The sequence below is a fragment of the Lithobates pipiens genome, unplaced genomic scaffold (genome assembly GCF_037356315.1).
Source record: "Lithobates pipiens isolate NorthernLeopardFrog02 unplaced genomic scaffold, aLitPip1_a1.2 Scaffold_28, whole genome shotgun sequence".
Taxonomy (NCBI): Eukaryota; Metazoa; Chordata; class Amphibia; order Anura; family Ranidae; genus Lithobates; species Lithobates pipiens.
Window position 1 is genome coordinate 30,748,318 of NW_027507789.1, and position 20,803 is coordinate 30,769,120.

Sequence of the window (20,803 nt, forward strand, 5' to 3'; positions counted from 1 at the left end):
TACATTTACACCATTTCTGACATTGTCACCATTACACATGCCAATCCTAGTAATGATATATAGACCCTCTACCCACAATTGCATGTAGAAGTGGCTGCAAAGAAGCTGCAGGAGATCAGTAGCACTGAGCTGCAACAAAGGAAGAATAATTGATAAATATAGCATTTATTTATTTAAATGGGGGGAAAAAAAAATAGCTTTTATGGAACACAGTGCTTTAGCAAACTAAATATCACCCGGTTAGGGTTAACATCTAGTTTGAAGAGATTGAATAATGATTTTGTAGCTATTTTCTTTATTAATTATAAAGACTCGAAAGAAAAATATTAAACAAAGATTTTTCTCTTTCTCCAGCCTTTTCACTTAGGGGTGTACTCACTTTTGTTGCCAGCGGTTTAGACATTAATGGCTGGGTGTTGAGTTCTTTTGAGGGGACATCAAATTTACACTGTTATACAAGCTGTACACTCACTACTTTACATTGTAGAAAAGTGTCATTATCAAGTGTCAAATAGATGTAGGAGTGCTGCCAGAATTGCTGCAGAGGTTGAAGGGGTGGGGGGGGGGGGTCAGCCTGTCAGTGCTCAGACCATACGCCGCACACTGCGTCAAATTGGTCTGCATGACTGTCGTCCCAGAAGGAAGCCTCTTCTAAAAACGATGCACAAGAAAGCCCACAAACAGTTTGCTGAAGACAAGTAGACTAAGGACATGGATTACTGGAACCATGTCCTGTGGTCTGATGAGAACAAGATAAACGTATTTGGTTCAGATGGTGTGAAGCGTGTGTGGGGGCAACCAGGTGAGGAGTACAAAGACAAGTGTGTCTTGTCTACAGTCAAGCATGGTGGTGGGAGTGTTATGGTCTGGGACTGCATGAGTGCTGCCGGCACTGGGAAGCTAAAGTCATTGAGGGAACCATGAATGCCAACATGTACTGTGACATACTGAAGCAGAGCATGATCCCCTCCCTTCGGAGACTGGGCCGCAGGTCAGTATTCCAACATAATGACCCCAAACACACCTCCAAGATGACCACTGCCTTGCTAAAGAAGCTGAGGGTAAAGGTGATGGACTGGCCAAGCATGTCTCCAGACCTAAACCCTATTGAGCATCTGTGGAGCATCCTCAAACAAAAGGTGGAGGAGTGCAAGTTCTCTAACATCCACCAGCTCCATGATGTCATCATGGAGGAGTGGAAGAGGACTCCAGTGACAACCTGTGAAGCTCTGGTGAACTCCATGCCCAAGAGGGTTAAGGCAGTGCTGGAAAATAATGGTGGCCACACAAAATATTGACACTTTGGCCCCAATTTGGACATTTTCACTTAGGGGTGTACTCACTTTTGTTGCCAGGGCTTTAGACATTGATGGCTGTGTGTTGAGTTATTTTGAGGGGACAGCAAATTTACACTGTTATACAAGCTGTACACTCACTACTTTACATTGTAGCAAAGTGTAATTTCTTCAGTGTTGTCACATGAAAAGATAGAATCAAAATATTTACAAAAACATGAGGGGCGTTCTCACTTTTGTGAGATACTGTATATGTGATCTTGCAAAGCAGGGCTGCTCCTTTAGCAGTAAATCTGCTATAGGGCAGTCTTTAACTGGTTACCTAACATAAAGGGTGCCTGAAAACAAGCTTTGTTGCTGTAAATTTCCATAACATGTGGTGCTCTGGAAATCCTTTTTCATGTATCAAATGTTTATTTGTAAAAAAAAAAAAAAATTGTATACATATTACGGGTAAAAATGAAAACAAGTATAACACATAAAATTGACCATAGACCATTACCGTTTCCCTTGGAAAGTAGATATAAACCCTAGCTGAATGGCATGTAGTTTGCTAAAGCACAGTGTATAAGGTTTTTTCCTTTTTATTTATTTTTTCCTTTTATCATCCCGTGTTACATCTGTGTGATTGATCTTATGTAGCCTCTTTGCAGACACTTCCAGTCTACATGCACTCCAGCGATGGCTGAATGGCATTTCTCAGGGGGAGTTTCCCGATGTTAGTAAAAGGGGACCAGGGGGGGGACTGACAACTCACGGGGGCCCCCGGGCAATAGGAGATTATGGGGCCCCCAGGACAATAGGAGACTATGGGGCCACACAGTATGCACACACACACACACTATAAAACACACAGTATACACATACACACACTGAAAAGGTACTGGAGAGGCAGCTATAGTCTTGGGATTTTTTTTCAAAAAACACCGATTTTTCTATACCATTCCTGGTTTTATTGCGGCTGGCAACCCTGATGGGGCCCCTTAGTGACATGGGGCCCTCGGGCAGTGCCCGAGTGTCCGAATGGTCAGTCCACCCCTGCAGGGGACTGTGTTTATGCAATGTGTATTGAAACAGCCACTTGCATCTTCTATTGGATGCATACCAGGGTGACCATGCAGGCTCAGAACTGTGGGACAGGGACAGAGCGTTGTCATCCTATAACAGGAAGCACCTGACAAGGACCTTCATGGCAGAATCACTATTTTTTTTTTTTTTTTTAAGCTTTATTTACAACATATTTTTCCTTCAATTAATGAAAGCTGTCGATTTCAACACATTTTAGACCTGTTAAAGCTTATATGGTTATTGAGTTCACATATGCTTTAGGAACAGCAACTGTGTCTTCTTACTCTGTTAGCCACACATACCTAGAGGCCCCCGCTACTGAGGACATTCTCGCAATGGTGATGCGCTCCATCATTACTAACTTCACATGCATCCGTTGCAGCTAGGTCATGGACAGAAATACCTTTTTGTTTGAGGATTATCACACCTCAAAGAGACTGACGCCAGCGCTCAGAGGAGATTTAAGCTTTTATTCATACTTTCCAACATTTTAGAATCTCAGATCAGGAAAACGTCAATCCCTGCCCCATTTTTTACCCAGTATCAGGCAGATTTTCTCAGCTAGCCCATAATAGATCAAAGCTACAATTGGATTTGACTTCTCTGCAATATAATTGAACAAAACAGCAAATTGTAGGGTGCTGAGCGGTGATACATAGCTTGATGTAGAACAGAATCACCTGGTACTCTGCTTTCTCTTGAGAAAATGTAACATCCTGCTCATTAAAAGGGAATGTAGAGCCTTTCATAAAAACATTTTTTTTTCTTGTCTTATTTTTTTATTAAATAAAGTTTTCAAAGTTACAGAAGTTGCCAGAGGTCAATTTATAGTACCAGTAATTTATTTAGGCAACATTTGGGGATGCAAGGAACTCACATTATATGAATCGGAGAGACCAGTTTATCTTGTTTTTTGCAACCTGCAGAAGAAAAGAAGAAAAAAGTGGTCAGGAAGAAGGGAGAGGGGAAGGGAATAAACAGGTAGGAATGGACAGCGGGGGATTCAAGCTACCCATGTGTAGTTGTTGGGAGTGCGACACTCATGTCCGTATGAGAAGGCAGGAAAAAATTGTGAGACTCAAAGTTCCATGAACTTTTTGAATTCAGGCATGGTGCCCTGAAGCTTTGTCACCAATTTAGTCATTGATCAGACTCCAATGCAATCTATTTTTAACTTAACCAAGTTAATTAAACGGTAATTACTATAACTTTAAGTGACATAAGGGTTCAGCTTATGAATGGCCTCAGGCTATGCCAAGGCAGCCATGTATTAGCGATTGTTCATTTTAAGACCATTTTTGTGACAAGTGTAAATTGATGCTTTGAGATACCCTCAGGTTTTAAGTTTAGGAGTGCCTTACCCAGTTCTTGGGAAGCTGTATTTGGAGAAGAATGCAAAGGAGTCAGTATAGCTATGACTATAATCCCTGGGTTACCAGATAGGACCATTATATGTAATAGAATGTGCCTTATTCTGAGCAACCATGGAAGAAGTTGGGAGAGTGGCCTGGGGCTGCACATGCAAGATGGCTGAGCAACCAAAGACGTTATTTTCACTGTAGAAGCAGTATAAAAATAAGACTTGGCCATGTCCCATATAGGAGTCCATTCAGTGAGCCCTAACTGTATTCCCATATCATTTTTTTTTTTAAATAAACACATTCCCCAATTAATCTACACTTAAAATCTCCCCATTGCTGCTGACCTTGTCTTCTCCCTGGGTTGAAACTCTGCTGGTCCTACCTTTTTTGTTAGCCTTTATTAAAAAGTATATTGTCCAATTACTTCACTGGAGATACCGTGCCTTAAAAAAGTATTCATATTTATATGATAGACCCACACAAAGCGGCACATAATTGTGAATTGGAAAGGAAATGATAAATGGTTTTCCACATTTTTTACAAATATGTGAAAAGTGTGGGGTACATTTGTATGGCGCCCCCCTGAGTCAATACTTTGTAGAACCGCCTTTCCCTGCAATTACAGCTGCAAGTCTTTTTGGGGATGTCTCTACCATCTTTGCACATCTAAAGAATGACATTTTTGCCAATTCTTCTTTGCAAAATAGCTCAAGCTCTGCCAGATTGGATGGAGAGCGTCTGTGAACAGCAATTTTCAAGTTTTGCCACAGATTCTCAATTGAATTCAGGTCTGGACTTTGACTGGGCCATTCGAACACATGACTATGCTTTGATCTAAAGTTAAACCATTCCATTGTAGCTCTGGCTGTATGTTTAGGGTCGTTGTTCTGCTGGAAGATGAACCTCCACCTCAGTCTCAAGTCTTTTGCAGACCCTTAACAGTTTTTTTTTCTAAGATTGCCCTGTATTTGGCTCCATCCATCTTCCCATCAACTCTGACCAACTTTCCTGTCCCTGCTGAAGAAAAGCATCCTCACAACATGATGCTGCCACCACCATGTTTCACAGTGGGGGTGGTGTGCTCAGGGTGATATGCAGTGTTAGTTTTCCGCCACACATAACGTTTTGCTTTTAGGCCAAAAAGTTCAATTTTGGTCTCATCTGACCAGAGCACTTTCTTACACGTTTGCTGTGTCCCTCACATGGCTTCTTGCAAGCAGGACTTCTTATGGCTTTCTTTCAATAATGGCTTTCTTCTTGTCACTCTCCCATAAAGAGCAGATTTGTGGAGAGCACGACTAATAGTTGCCCAGTGGACAGATTTTCCCACCTGAGCTGTGGATCTCTGCAGCTCCTCCAGAGTTACCATGGACCTCTTGGCTGCTTTTATAATTAATGCGCTCTTTGCCCGGCCTGTCAGTTTAGGTGGACGGCCATGTCTTCGTAGGTTTGCAGTTGTGCCATACTCTTTCTATTTTTGGATGATGGATTAAACAGTGTTCTGTGAGATGTTCAAAGCTTGGGATTTTTTTTTTTTTTTTTTTTTTATAACCTAATCCAATTTAAACATCTCCAACTTTTTCTCTGACCTGTCTGATGTGTCCCTTGACCTTCATGATGCCGTTTGTTTACTAACGTTCTCTAACAAACTTCTGAGGGCTTCACAAAACAGCTGTATTTATGCTGAAATAAAATTACACACAGGTTGATTCTATTTACTAATTAGGTGACTTTTGAAGGCAACTGGTTCTGCTAGATTTTAGTTAGGGGTATTAGAGTGGGGGGCTGAATACAAATGCACGCCACACTTTTCAGATATTTGTAAAATATTTTGAAAACCATTTATCATTTTCCTTTCCACTTCACAATTATGTGCCACTTTGCGTTGGTCTTTCACATAAAATGCTAATAAAATAAATTTACGTTTTTGGTTGCAACGTGATAAAATCTGGTTTCCTTTAAGGTGTATGAATACGTTTTCAAGGCACTGTACCTCCGAGATGGCCCTTTTTTGAGGGCTTATAAGGAATGTAGGTGGTAGTGGGTGAAGGAGGAGTTGCAGCATCTGTGAGGATGGGTCATAACCTGTTTGTTTTTGGGAAAATGTTACCCTCGTACTTTATTTGTTCTGCAGATGATTTAAAGAACTAGATAAAGTTTTGTACATATTTTCTAAATATTAAACATTTTCCAAATTTCTTTTGAGCTAGGTAAACATCAAATACAGAATATTTAGACAGTAAATATGACAGCTACCCTACTGATGAATCAGAATACACACAGATGAATGGCCCAAATGAGGGGTACACTTCCTCCCTGAACCTAGTTCATAGGGTTCTGAATGGGGTACCAGTCAGTTAGTGTATCAGTTCGCAAGTTAGTAGCTATTGTTGGTGGTCATTTTAGAAGAGAATGGGACTCAGGGTCATTTTAGAAGGCCCAGAATGCACTGGGAGCATGAAAGCACCCCTTATTACACATTCATTTCTAATCAAAAGAGTTTCTACAAAGTGACATAAAAGAGTTCAACTTATGAATAACCAGGTTTATCAAAATTACCCAAAAGCCATTTTATTTAACTTTTAAGACTAATATATGATAACAAAGCCTCTTTTTGTTTGCTATAGGGGAAAGTTGAAGCAGAGTTCCAGCTACTGACTGTGGAAGAGGCAGAGAAGAGTCCAGTGGGCCTTGCACGCAAGGAGCCAGAGCCTCTGGACAAACCCAAGTATGTATTGGTGATTGTATCATTTTGCCAGCCCCGCGTAAGCTCCAAGCTGGTCTGATTGGAGTTTAGACAAGGCAAAGTGTTCTTTCCCTTCCCATGTGAGTGTTCAGGCCAGCCAAATTGCTGCTCAGGAGACCCACTTTGCCTCATGAATGGAAGAGGAGAGAGTCGCATGTTCCCCCGGTACCCAAATGTAGCGGGCATTTCATTGGTTTTGCAGGCAAACCAGGTTGCAGTAGAGTGAAGGGAAGATGGGTATTGGCAGCAGGATGTTGGACAATTAAAGTGGAAATTCAGCTTAATAAAATATCCAGGCATGCTGGAAAATGTAAAAAAAAAAAGAAAAAAGCAGCCCTCGCTGAAAAGTTCATCTTGTCTCCAGTGCGGTCTTTTCTGGGTTGAATGAAAGCCGGCGACATTCACCCCTTTTCCTGTGAGTCCAGGCTGTCTTGGGGTGCGTCACCATGTTAGCCTGGGCTCTACAGTACTGCGTAGAGCAACGCTAAAGCCATAATGTTAGGGTAGTTCAGGGAAGTTCTCAGCAGCATTGAAGACTGCTAATGACCACCCGGGGGGGGGGGGGGGGGGGTGTGACTCAAGGATGCCATGTGACGGGCCAGAAGACTGCTGGAATTGGGATTTGTATAAGCAGTACTTCATCCTGGTACCCAGCTGTTAGATGCAGGGAGTTTAAATTATTTTTATTATACAGGATTTATATAGCGCCGACAGTTTACGCAGCGCTTTACAACATTAGGGCAGACAGTACAATTACAAATCAATTCAATACAGGGGGGAATCAGAGGGCCCTGCTCGTTAGAGCTTACAATCTAGGAGAGAGGGTCAAGTTATTTAAGGGTAATGAGGGATGAGCTAAAGGAGAAAATAGTGCAGTTATTAGATGGAGGCAGGATAGGCATTTAAAAAAAAAAAAAAAAAAAAAAATTAACCTTTAGTTCCACTTTAGGCCGGATTCACATATGTGCAGCTGCGGGTTCATGCCTGGGGTCCGGTGCATGTCTGCTGCACCTGAACCAGACATGTGCAGGACCCTTTTTTAATGGGGATCGTGGCCGCTCCAGACATGTGTGAACCAGCTCCATTGAGAGTTGGTCACACTCGCCTGCATGAAACCCGGATACAATTCACATATATGTGAGCCCAGCCTTAAGGGCACCTGTTGCTTGCCCTACATTGGCATAGGCTCAAAAGCATAGGCTCACTTTCAGCCTAATAATTATCCCAACATCTCCAGAGCAGTTTACGCAGATTTTGTCTGTATTAAATGGTTGTCATCTTTTTGTCAATATCCAATTCATTATTGCTACAGTGTGCTTTGCATTTCAAACCATTGCATATGAATTCCTGCTTTTGCTCTTGTTTTTAACACTTAAATTCATAAATGTGTGTAATGAGCTGTGTAAGCTGTGCAGGTGTAATGAGCTGTGCCTTATAATCATTTGTAAAATTCTGTCAGTTTAGAAGTCAGTGAATGTAGGAAAAAGTGCATCTTATATTCGAACAGGACTTTACTTTTCCTCATTAACCATCGGCATTGTACAAATCGGAGTTGCGTACTGTGACTGTTATGCAGAGTTAAAGCTGAACTTCGGGCACAAAAAGCTTTTTCGTTTAAAGGAGAAGTACAGCCAAAGCTTGTTTGGCTGTACTTCTCCTGTGCATCACAAGAGTGCAGTTCATTCTGAAGCCCGCTGTTGGCTGACATCACAGAGCCAGTCCAGGCTGGTGCAAGATTGTGACAATACTGTCGGGATCCACCCACAACCCTGGAGCCGCTGAGAGCCTGAGCCAGCCGCTCCTGCCCCCTCCACAACCCAGCACTCCAGTGAGGGGGGGGGGGGGGGGTCAGAGCACAGAGCCGGTGCTCTGAAGGCCACCCCCTATTAATGTGTCCTGCCCCATAGGCTCTAATAGGCTTCAATATAGGGTGGACTCGGGACGGAGATCATTGCATCTGGAGCCCACCCAGATTTGTTGCAACAGCAAATGAAAATTTGCTGTTGCAACACTGATCCTCCTCCTGGCCAATCAGGAAGCAGGTATGAAACCAGGAGGAGGAGAGAGGAGACACCGTGGAAGCTGCTTCAGGAGAGGACACCGGAGCAGCTTTCCCCGAGCCCGCCACATTGTCACAGTCTGCATCCAGGGTAAGGACAGAAGGTGGTGGTGGGGGCCGTTTTGTCGCCCCCCCCCCAAAAAAAAACCTGCCACCCAGCAACAATCGATCCACCTCAGCAATTATAGGCCTCCGCCAGCAACAATAGATTTCCCATCAGCTAACATCATGGATCCTCTAGGCTAGCAACAATAGACCCTTTCTAAAAGTGGACCTTCACTTAAAAGTGAAAGTGCTGCTCGTCTGATTTTTTTTTTACCTATTAGACTTCTTCTTTAATAAACGGATTTATGCTACATACAGCAGCCAAATTTCTTCCCATTTTTGAAAACATCACTAGTTTTCCCTTCTAGGTGGAAAGCCACTGATGCCTCTTTACGCGTGTATTAGTAGTTGTTTATTTAACAAGGCCACTATATCAAAGTTTGTGTTCGTTATCACTGGTGGCGAGTAATGCTCCGTACACATGATCGGACTTTCCGACAACAAAACCGTGGAATTTTGTTTGAAGGTTGTTGGCTCCAACTTGTCTTGCATACACACATATTTGCCTCTTCTCAAGAGAGATGTAATTCAAATGCAAAAATAGTCCAGAAGGCATAGGAAACCAATAATTAAGCAAGGATGAGGAGTGCGTGAAGTGTGGTTTTAAGACCATGGCGCCAGAAGCAGTGGTTGACCAACTGCTGGCCTACCAGATCTGGTGGCGATGGGAACATCCACAAATGTTGGCCAACGGTTACACATGTAGTGACGTACAAGACGTACAGTGAGCCGATAAAAAGGAAATTCAATAGTCATGCGCCACCTTTTGGGCTCCTTCTGCTAATATTGTGCTTGGTGACCATTGATTCCGAGCAAGCGTGGACTTTTGTGCATCAGACTTGTGTACACACGATCGGAAAGTCCGACAACAAAAATTTGTTGCCAGAAAATTTGAGAACCTGCTAGCCAACATTTGTTGGTGGAAAGTCTGATAACAAATGTTCGATGGAACATACACACGGTCAGACTTTCCACCAACAAGCTCGCATCCAACATTTGTTATCGTAAAATCCGATCATGTGTACGCGGCATAACAACGGTTCTGCTCCAAGTACAAGCATCAGACTAGAGGACCACCATTGGAAATATAACTCACCCCTTTGCTTCTACTGCTTAGAACACTGTGCACACCCAATGATTTATATACAGTATGCATGAAAATTATAAGGAATTTTCTGTTTTTCTTTCAGCCGCCCCAAAACCTCGTTCAACTGGTTCGTGAACCCCCTAAAAACATTTGTTTTCTTCATCTGGAAGAAATACAAGAAGTACATCATTGCCCTACTCATCATCGCTATATTGACCGTTTTTCTGGTCCTCATCCTGTACACTATGCCTGGATACATCAGTCAGAAGATCATCAATGGATAAGGACCTTTCTTATAATTGTTGGTGTAAATAATTTGACTTAAATCTGTATATATTGTTTGGAATATCTTCTTTTCAAAAGGAGAGCTACCTTCATTGTGTTTACAAAAAAATTGTCTGCCCCAGTTGGATTAATGGCAGTGCTAGGCCATGAGGACTTGACATGGTTTTGTATTTGGCCAAGGCTAAGTGGGTTGTAGACTGGAGGATCATACTCTCAATGTGGGTTTATTTGGGTCCCACTTTACTCACTTTTTCATATGGTTATTATCTCAGGTACTGTGTCTCCATATAATGAAGATGTTAAACCTATTGCCTCTGAAAATCTGTTTTTTTATTTAGGAAAGCAAAGAGCAAGACACAAAACATGGTAACCCACAGTGGCCAATCAGAAAACATCAATTACAGTTCTGACTATGATAACACACAGAGAGCTGAGATCTGATTGGTTGCTGTGAGTCATTTAATTTATTTTTTTCACAGTTAAAAGAGAAGTATGGGAATGTTTTTTTTTTTTTGAATAATACTTACCTAGGTGGATGCTGCATCTGCCCCCTGCTGGCTCTCAAGCCTCATACACACGATTAGATTATCTGCAGATTTTTGTCTTCAGATTTATCAAAATCATATAATAATAGGAGGTCAAACTTTAAGAGTTTCAGTTTGCATGTAATCAGGCAGGCCCTTGCACTACATGGTTTTGGTAAATCTGAAGACAAAAATCTGCAGAAAATCGAATAGTGTGTATGGGGGCTTTAGACTGAGAATTGAGCGATCAAACACCGCAGATTGCTTGGTTCTCTGAGCTGGTGACTGTCAATCCCCGCTCTCTGCTCTGCCCCCCCAGCGCTCAATGGAGCACTGAGCTGTGGAGGGGGGGGGTGGGGGGAGGCCAGCGGACTTGCTGATAGGCTGAGTCGGGTGGCCATCAAGGCATGTGGGTGTTTATTGATCTTTTTCGAGCCTCGTCCGGGTCTGTGATGTCAGCCGACAGCGGGCTTCAGCTGAAAACTGGTCACAGGAGAGCAGAATGAACCAAACTCCTGTAATCCACAGTTTAGCTTTGGCTATAATTCTCCTTCGATAAATCATATAGCTGAATTCATGAATTTGTTTGTTTACTAAAAAGTATAAAAATTTGAAGAGAGGATTGGGCCAATCAAAAATGCTCCACAAAATGTGCTGATAACAATGGACAGCAGAGTGATCCGAGACATAAGGTAATTTACTAAAGGCTAATAGTTTATACGTTTTACAAGGGAAGCTGCAATGGAGTTTGCCCAAGAGCTTAGTAAATATAACAAAGTTTCACTTTTCAAAAGAATACCGTCATGTGTAAGGACAGAAAAAAAAAAAAAGCATCTTTGCTTGCATGTGATTAGATGTTTGATGTAAGCAGAGCTTTCGCAAAAATTGAAATAACACTCCTAAAGCCACGTCCGTATAAACTTGATTGGAGGAGAGAGGAAAAGGGCCACAGGGCCCTAATTCGGACTTTGCAGACAAGATGAACAATGATATAGTACAAAAATATATTTTATTAACAATAAGTCATATCAAACAGGTCAAGTAAAAAAAGAATTAAAAACATACGATAGGCATATGATAGTAATGAGTATCTAGTGTAAACAAGAGGGTTGCACCAAATACACTGCAGTGAGCCCCTGTGCATCAACGCGTTTCACTTTTTTGCTTAGTCAGGACACACTTGGGGGTAGTTGGAAGGAACAGGTCTCACTATCAAAGATATAATAAATCCATCAGACATTATATTACAATAACATATGATACAAAAAACTTTCAAACAATGCTATATCCAGAGGACATACGCACATCAGATACAAAAAAAACTACCTTGTCAGCATCGAAATATCTCCACATGGAGAGCTCCCAGATGATCACCCAGGAATCACTATGTAAAGCAGGAGGCAGTTTCTTACTAATACCAGCGAGCGTGTATATTGTTAATAAAATATATTTTTGTACCATATCATTGTCCATCTTGTCTGTAAGCAGAGCTTTATCTCATTCGAATTCCCTTGCAAAGTGCCTATTTGCCTTTAGTAAATCAACCCCATGACCTCATTATCCGGCTTTTGCTCCTTTACTGTGCAATCAGCAGGCTGGGGGCAGGAACACAATTGCATTCCATAACTCTAACAGATAAGTAGTGTCATCCGCCTAGTTGTGCTGTGCGACGGGGTTGTGTTATACCCAGAACAGAATGAACATAAATATAAATCCTTTGGCAGGAAAAACAGTTCTCCTTATATTTATTTTATCTGTGTTTTTAGATGTTTGCCTGGAGTCCAGCTTTAAAAAGTACCATATGACTACTGCAGAATATTTTCTCGAGCCTCATAGCATGATATGGAATAGCCAACGCGTTTCATGTCAGCTAGGACTCCATTTCCTCTTTGTGTTATCTCTTATACACTCAGCAGCAAGAAGCACTTTACAGAAAGAATATATGAACATTTGCAGCAGTCCCCAGACTCAATTTATTAAACCAACCAAGCAGCTTTTTAACACTAAAGAGAATATAAAAAAATATCCTATGTAGGTTAGACCCTGATAATATTGCCACGCAGCACTCACAAACCATATCCAAATCATTCCAAGTGGATGTAATCCCTAAAGCCGGCAATATATGGTGGCGATTTTTTTTTTCTACAACCGCGGGTTGCAGGAAAGAAATTTGCACCATTCCCCCATCAACACAGAAAGCGTTGACAGGGAAATCAGCCCCCTCCCCCCAGGAGAAGACAGTGATTATCGCTAGCGGCTATAGCAGCCACCTGTGATAATCAGTAGCGAATACGGCAGGCTGGTTGTACCCAAGTTGATTGATCGATCAATTTGGTACATTCAGCCTGCCCATTAAGGGTTGGAATCTAGACCGCTTTCTGCTGAACCGGCCGAGATTCAAACCAGGCATGGCCGGCCAAAGTCCCAATGCACACAGGACATTTATTAAACTCCCCTGGGTGCCTATGCTCTGGGGGGGGGGGGGGCAGCAGCATTAAAAACCTGCCTAAAGCCACGTTTTGCAAATGCATTCCTATTGAAGTCTATGGGTCCAAATCTGGCTCAAAAGTGGCTCATGTAGCTTTTGGATCTTTATGCTTCAAACTAAAGTCGCCTGAGCACTCACCATTGTAATACATGGGCTTTTGGATGTTGAGCATTTTTGAGCTTTGAGCTACTAAACAACCAGCTGTGAGTATGGCCTTAAAGCAGTATTAAACCCAAAACCAAAAATGTAATATATTGCAGCTTACCAATGATTAAATGTGGTGGCTGCATCAGTTTTTGTTTTTTAGGCTTTTTCCCCGTCTGTTTTCACCTGGTGGTCTGGCCAATAACAGACCTCCTGTATTATGCCCTGTACACACGGTCGGAAATTCCGATGGAAAAAGTCTGATCGGATTATGTTGTTGGAAAATCCGATTGTGTGTGGACTCTATCGGACTTTTTCTGTCGGATTTTCCGACGCACAAAGTTTGAGAGCAGGATCTAAAATTTTCCGTCCGCAAAATCCAAATCGCATAAATTCTGATCGTGTGTAGACAATTCCGACGGACAAAGTGCCACGCATGCTCAGAATAAACTAAGAGATGAAAGCTATTGGCTACTGGCCCGTTTATAGTCCCGACGTACGTGTTTGACATCACCTCGTTCAGAACGATCGGATTTTCCGACAACTTTGTGCGACCGTGTGTATGCAACACAAGTTTCGGAAAAAATCCGACGGATTTCGTGGTCGGAATGTCCTACCGTGTGTACAGGGCATTAGAGTGCCTACACTCTGGATGAAGGAGAACAGACAGCAGCTTTATCAGTCTACAGGGAGGGGAGTGTTAGGTATACTAGGAGATTTAGATACACCAAAATTGAAGCCAACACTTCAGCCAACACTTTGAGCAAACCGTTTACTTTTCCTTTTTTGGATAAAGTTTTTACCATGAATAAATAAAAGTGGATCATTGTAAACGCCTCTGTCAGTATTATATGGTTTGTCTCATTCCTGCAACTGCTACATCTCCAGGAAAGATTGTTCTTTTGTAAAAGAACAGCACTTACTGGCCAGATCAACAACAACAAAAAAAGCCAAAAAACAAACAAACGAAAACTTAGGCCTCATGCACACGGATAAACTGAAGTTTTTTTTTTTTTTTAGAGTTCGGGCATTTTTTTCTTTAACAGCCCTTAAACTCCCCTCTATGTTATCCTTTGTGTTCATGTACACATGGACGTTTTTTTGACCTTTAACAGCAGGGAAGTTTATGGGCTGAACAGCCTAAAATTGCATTTAAGAGCAGTTCTTCTGGCCACAAAAAAACAAAACAAAAACGCTGAATGCTGAAAAGCATGCATAAATGCTCATAAACGCGCTTTTGTCAGTGTACAGCGTTTTTTGAGCTGAATGTAAGCTGGTGTAATTTTAAAAAAATGCCCAAAAATGGCGGACGCTGAAAAAACGTGCATAAATGCTTTTAAAAAACACTGCTAAAAGTGCGTTTTTGAAGCAGCGTTTCCTGCCAGCAATCGGACGTCCAAAACTACTTTTTTGAGCGTCCTGTGTGCATGGAAGCTTATGCAGCCATCATTAAATAACTATATGTGTGCTGCTAAGATCAAACAGTGAATAAATGGATAAGTAGATAAATAAAAATGCAATGTAATAGGGTGAATGTCTAAGAATAACCTAGTGCATAAATCTACTAATAAATGAATGAATTAAATATATTGAATTACTGTATTTATCGACGTATAACACGCACCCCAAGTTTAGGAATTTTAAGGAAAAAAACAACAACTTACATTTAAATGCCCATCAATGCAGCCTTGTCAGTGTCATTTGCAGCCTTGTCATGCAGCCTGTCCGTCATTGCAGCCTGTGCATCGTTGTCCCCTCAGTGATGTCAGCTTTTAGTTTTAAAAATGGCGCCACCAAGATGTCCTGTGTATCTCGGCGGTGCCCGGTAGTTCTCGGCCGTACTCAGCGGCTTTTGGCCGCCTTCAGCCGTACCAGAGCCCAAAAATCGCGAAGGATCGGCGTATAACACGCACCCGCGATTTTCCCCTGATTTTAAGTCGAAAAAAAGTGTGCGTTATACGCCGATAAATATGGTAATAATAAATATATCCTGTGAAAAAAGTCCAAAACCGTGCAAATAACATTCAAGTATTGTAACGTCCAAAATAAAGTGCAAGTGCTCCCTGTGTTGCACACTATCCCTAATATATTGAATCAAAATCTTGACAGTCCATCATAGGGAGATGGATAAAAGTGATGCAGGTGTCTTCATGCAGGGGTACACTAGGATTGTGTGTACACTGCATGAAGGCACCTGCATCACTTTTATCCATCTCCCTATGATAGACTGTCAAGATTTTGATTCAATATATTAGGGATAGTGTGCAACACACGGAGCACTTGCACTTTATTTTGGACGTTACAATACATGAATGTTATTTGCACGGTTTTAGATTTTTTGCACAGGATATATTCATTATTAATTCAATATATTTAATTAATTAATTTATTGGTAGATTTGTGCACTAGATTATTCTTATAGACATTCACCCTATTACATTGTATTTTTATTTATTTATCTACTTATCCATTTATTCATGGTTTGATCTTAGCACCGCACATATTGTTATTTCATTTTGTATCGTCACATTTAGGGAAGTGCAGGGAATGCTGACAGCTATTTTTTTATTTAATTTTAATTTTATTTTATTAGTTAATTTTAGCAGCTCACGAGGTTTTCCCCTACTTATGCAGCCATTACATCTAAGAATTGGTAAGCTACAGTATAATAAATATGTAAAATGAAAATAATCAGCGCAAACAGAACATAAAACTAAATACAACAAAACAAAAGAAAATTGCAAGCTGAACACTCAAGGCAAATTCCACAAAACCTCAAAGTAATGTTATCAAATTTTAAAGTGCGGTGCAATAAAAAGTCAATCATTTTCTTAATAAAATTCTTAAAAATCTTCAGCAAGAGAAATTCATCCAGTAGAGATAAGGAGCCAAATGGTGAGTCAGAAACGGTGTCCTAAAATGCATCCAGGTGCAAAAAGATGTGCATTCCCACCCCCAGATACCTTAAAACTATGACCCTGAATGAACAGGATGGTCTTTACATGCATTCTCCTATGGGGGTAAAAATTCCGCATGCGACCAGTGCAACTCCAAATCCTCAGTGATGTTTGCAGCACATATATAAAGTCAAAAAAGAAGACAAATATCGCTGCCAGTTACTTAAAATAATAAATAAAAAATAATATAAGATAAATAGAATCACACGTACAAGCCATGCGCTTATCTTAAGTGCACCGTGGACGCTCAATGTTACAAACAAGTATCAAAAGATAGCTGCAGGTGACGTCAAAGGCGCGATTCCTATCCCATACGCGTTACGTCCTGGGTGGGATTTTTGGGTTTAATACCGCTTTAATTGAGAAAACATTCTACATCTATAATTTATATGTATCTGCTAACTCCATATATTGTTCCATAGCTTGTCATCTCTATTATGGCCTTGGGTCATCCATGTTCCATAAGTATAGACCTCACTCAAGTTCATAATCACATTAGTATCAAATATGTTTCCATTATACGACTCGATCCATTTTCCACTGATGTCAGCATCTACCAAATATATTTCCATTCATATGATCTGATACATTCTCCACCCCATTATCTCATAAATGGTCATTTTTAAGTACATGGGGACAACATCAGCAATGTTTATAATTCCTTGCCTTGTTTCTGAATGTAGACAGATTTAAGTTCATGTTGAGTGCTTTAAATAATCAAAATAGGTGATTAGTACATTACAGTACAATCATGCTACTCCAAGCTGTACGGTGCCTTTCTTTTAAAATGCTGCCTGTCTATAACTACAATTAAAATAAATGATAGTGGTACATAGGGAATATATGAAGTTGTTATAATACTGAGAAATGTTACTACAGTGTATAGTTTTGAGTTTGGAATCTCACATCCTCACATTCCCAGATTGTGCTTTTTAGATCCTGAAACAATTATAGAGAGTTGAGTAAAGCTGGTCATACATATTACACAACAGTTGGATGCACTGACCTACTTCCACCCAAATCATATAGAAGAGCTCACTCCTTGAATCTTTTTGCAGTCATTTCTTCTATCAAAATGATATTTAAACTTTATAACCATAAAAAAATTAGCAAAAGGCCAAAATGCCAGAAAACTTATCACTGAGGTCCGATATGGACTCCTGTACTACCCAAGCTGTACAGGACCTTTCCTTCCAAAAGAAAACATTTTTAGTTTTGGATGGAGTACAGTAGGCCAAGTCAACCACTGGCATCTCGTACAGTATAATGTCCTGTTTGTGCACCTGCCAACCTTGGAGTTTTAGCTGTTCTCATTCCTTCATTCCAATTATCCATTGTGTCCGATGTTACATTGGGCAATGCAGGCTTCTGCCTATAGGCTGTATAAATAGTGGACATGATTTTTGTCTTCCTATCACCCATGAAAATTTAGTATTGATATAAAAGCGTGTTTACATAGAGATGAGTTCTAATGGTGGCAAAGGTTGTGGCCTACCGTTTGCTGTGAAAGAAATCTGGCCCTGATTAGCCATACAGGAAGGCATTGGCTGACCAGGCATTGGGGCTGATTTACTAAAACTGGGTCTGGAGCAGCTCTTCATAGAAACCAATCAGCCTCCAGGGTTTTTTTTTTTTTTTTTTTTGTCAAAGCTTAATTGAACAAGCTGATGTTAGAAGCTGATTGGCTACCATTCACAGCTGCACAAGATTTTGCATTCTCCAGTTTTAGTAAATCAACCCCATGGCCTCTAACTTAAAGTTTTCATTCATTTGGCACAATTTCACAAAACTTAAGCAGGGAGTCCTGACTTTCCTTATAACCCTTTCAGCTGTTAGCCTCCCGGGTGGGTCATGTGCCGGTGTTCTGCCAAAAACTGTCCCCCCATTGGATAGTGTCCCCCTCATACTGCGCAGGCGCAGCGCTTGCTCAGTACAGAGGACAAGGAGACTCCGAAAATCTCCAAAGATGAACGGCGCCTGCGCACTTGCTAGTACCTTCTGCCCTGAGTCCAGGTTATTTGCCCTACCATGCAAGTGGACATACGGTAGCACATAGAGGGCCCCTCGTTGGCTCGCCATGCTTCGGGCACGGCCTCGCTTCGCGTGGCAATTTTTTATTCTAACTCTTTGTCCACTTGGATGGTGGGGCTTGAACCTGGACTCAGTGCGCAGGCGCCGTTCCTCTTAGGAGACCTTCAGCGCCTCCTTGTCCTCCGTACTGAGCAAGCTCAGTACAGGGCGGACACTATCCGATGGGGGACAGTATTCGACACAACACCGGATGCATGTCATTCTTGCTGGAGGACAAAGGAGCTGCAAGAAAGCACAGGTAAGGTGTAAGTGGGCCATTTGCAGAGACACTGGTGTTGATTTACTAAAACTGGAGTGCACAAAATCTGGTGCAGCTCTGCATGGGAGCCAATCAGCTTCTAACTTCAGCTTCTTCAATTAAGCTTTGACAATAAAACCTGGAACTTACTTGGTTTCTACGCAGAGTTGCACCAGATTTTGTTTTCACTCTCCAGTTTTAGTAAATCAACCCCATTGTCCCTTTGCCCTGCATAGCAAGGTGACCGCGATTTGCAAATTAGCAGCTCTGCCAGCTTCAAAAACGACATTAAAATGTTCATGGATTATATTTAAACAACATTTGAGACTGCAGAAATTTATTTAAGAATACTCTTTTATGTCAAAGGATCTTGTTTGAGATGTAATTAGGGAAATGCTAATGCAAACATACACAGAATGTGGAATTCCATCTGATTTGTTTTGTTAATACATATTTTTAATATAGGAAATTATGTGTTAAATGTGAAAATCTATGAATTTTATTTGAGAGTAATATATAATAGTTAGGATGAATTAAAATGTATTTTTTTTAATTATTTCTGTACTAAATAAGTTAACAAATAAAAAAAGGAGATATTGCTTTTAAATGCTGAATATAGTCATGTCATTTTTTTCTTGTCCATCATTAATATGAGTGAATTTTGGGCAAAGTATTTGATATTCTAAGCTGCATATGGTAAGTCAAAGGTACATCAGCTAGGGCAATATGGATCGGCCCATTCTTTGATATGGAGAATAGAGTTTCCTGGTTTAGTAAAGGTTATTTTTTTCTTGCTAACAGAAGAAAATGCGGGCTTAAAGGATTAGTCCATCTTAAACTTGTGTAGCGGGGTCTCTTTAAGGACTATAAAACTACTGTTCCCAGAACCCCGCTGGTTCCCAGGATGTTTTGAGTTATGCCCCAGAGACTTATGGGGGAGGGCATATAAGGAGGGGGAGAGGCCTAGTTCGCTCTCTTTGGACACCCCCCTCTCTCCTAGCAAGAGGAGGTCTGTGCTGAACTGCTGGAGGCACGAGGCCTAAAGCCTGGGCCTTGTGCTCTTTTCCAAAGAGCCCTCTGCCAGCTTAGCTGCACCTGAGAGACATTTTCTCATCTTTGCTGCAGTACACCAGAAGGATTGAAGACTCGGAGGTCGGTGGATTCCTGTTCCTAGACGAAAAGGCAGAGAAACCGGACTTGGACTTGTCCGGGTGGTGAGAGCTGTTTAAAGACAGATGCTTTATCTTTATTATTCGTTTGGATTACAAAGTTGTTCTTCAAGTGCACCACCGAAAGATTGCTAGCGAATATTGTTTCACTGGACTTCCATCTAGATCAGTCAGGCCTGATTGCATAGGTAGATAGTGTTGGGTGTTAGTTTACCCATGCAGGGAAGTAGCTGAAAAAGGGCAGCGTTAGAGTTGCATAGCAATACTTTATTATGCTGATTACTCTGTTTATCTTTATTACTGGTTACTGCAGGGACCTGATTATGTGTTACAATCCAAATGTTTGATTCATGTTATTCCTTTTATAAAAACAATAAGTAAAGTCAGTTATATACTTTCAAGGATTGTCTATGAGCTTGAGTTATCCACCCACGCACACACACATATTTAGAGTATAAGTGATTTAATGTGTATTGCTAGATACTAACTGTGCCAAAGTGGGTAGTGCAGATTGCCGGGGGGTTGGCGGAGCTGTGCTCAGGACCCAAACCAAACTTGCGGCCCTCTTAAGTGAGGGTATCGCTATACTTGCCTTCAGTTTTGGCTAGGTTCTTGTTGCCTGAATCTCTTATCAGCGTGTTAAAGGAAAACCTACTCTAATGCCCCGTACACACGACCGTTCTTTTCAACATCAAAAGTCAGACGGAATTATTCCGGCAGACCATTCGATCGTGTGTGGGCTGCAGCGGACTTTTGATTTGCAAAAGTCTGACAGACTTTAGAAATGGAACACGTTTCAAATTTTTCCACCAGAACTCTGCCGGTCCCAGTTCCTACCGAGAAATCCGCTCATGTGTATGCTAGTCCGACGGACAAAAACCGACGCGAGGGCAGCTATTGGCTACTGGCTATGAACTTCCTTATTCTAGTCCGGTCGTACGTCATCACGTTCGAATCCGTCGGACTTTGGTGTGATTGTGTGTGGCCAAGTCCGTTCATTTGGAAAGTCCATCAGAACTCCATCGTAAGTCTGACGGACCTTGTCCCTCGAAAAGTCCGGTCGTGTGTACGTGGCATTCGAAAAATACAGAGGCTGCAAATGTGAGTTGCCTGGCTGTCTCAGATTTCCACACTTTCTAAATTACTGGCCTGTAACAAGCACTCAGATTAGAAATTATCTGCAATT

General features: G+C 41.4%; 1 protein-coding gene across 1 annotated transcript in view; it reads left to right on the forward strand.

Annotated features, from left to right (window-relative positions):
* Nucleotides 1-14,468, forward strand: part of LOC143935273 (fer-1-like protein 4) — a 195,606-nt gene extending 181,138 nt beyond the window's left edge. Inside the window, exons 44-45 of the mRNA XM_077459016.1 lie at nucleotides 6,352-6,452; nucleotides 9,825-14,468. Coding sequence (XP_077315142.1) covers nucleotides 6,352-6,452; nucleotides 9,825-10,005 — 282 coding nt within the window. The 3' untranslated portion in view covers nucleotides 10,006-14,468. The remainder of the gene's footprint in view (nucleotides 1-6,351; nucleotides 6,453-9,824) is intronic.
* Nucleotides 14,469-20,803: the final 6,335 nt, after the last annotated feature.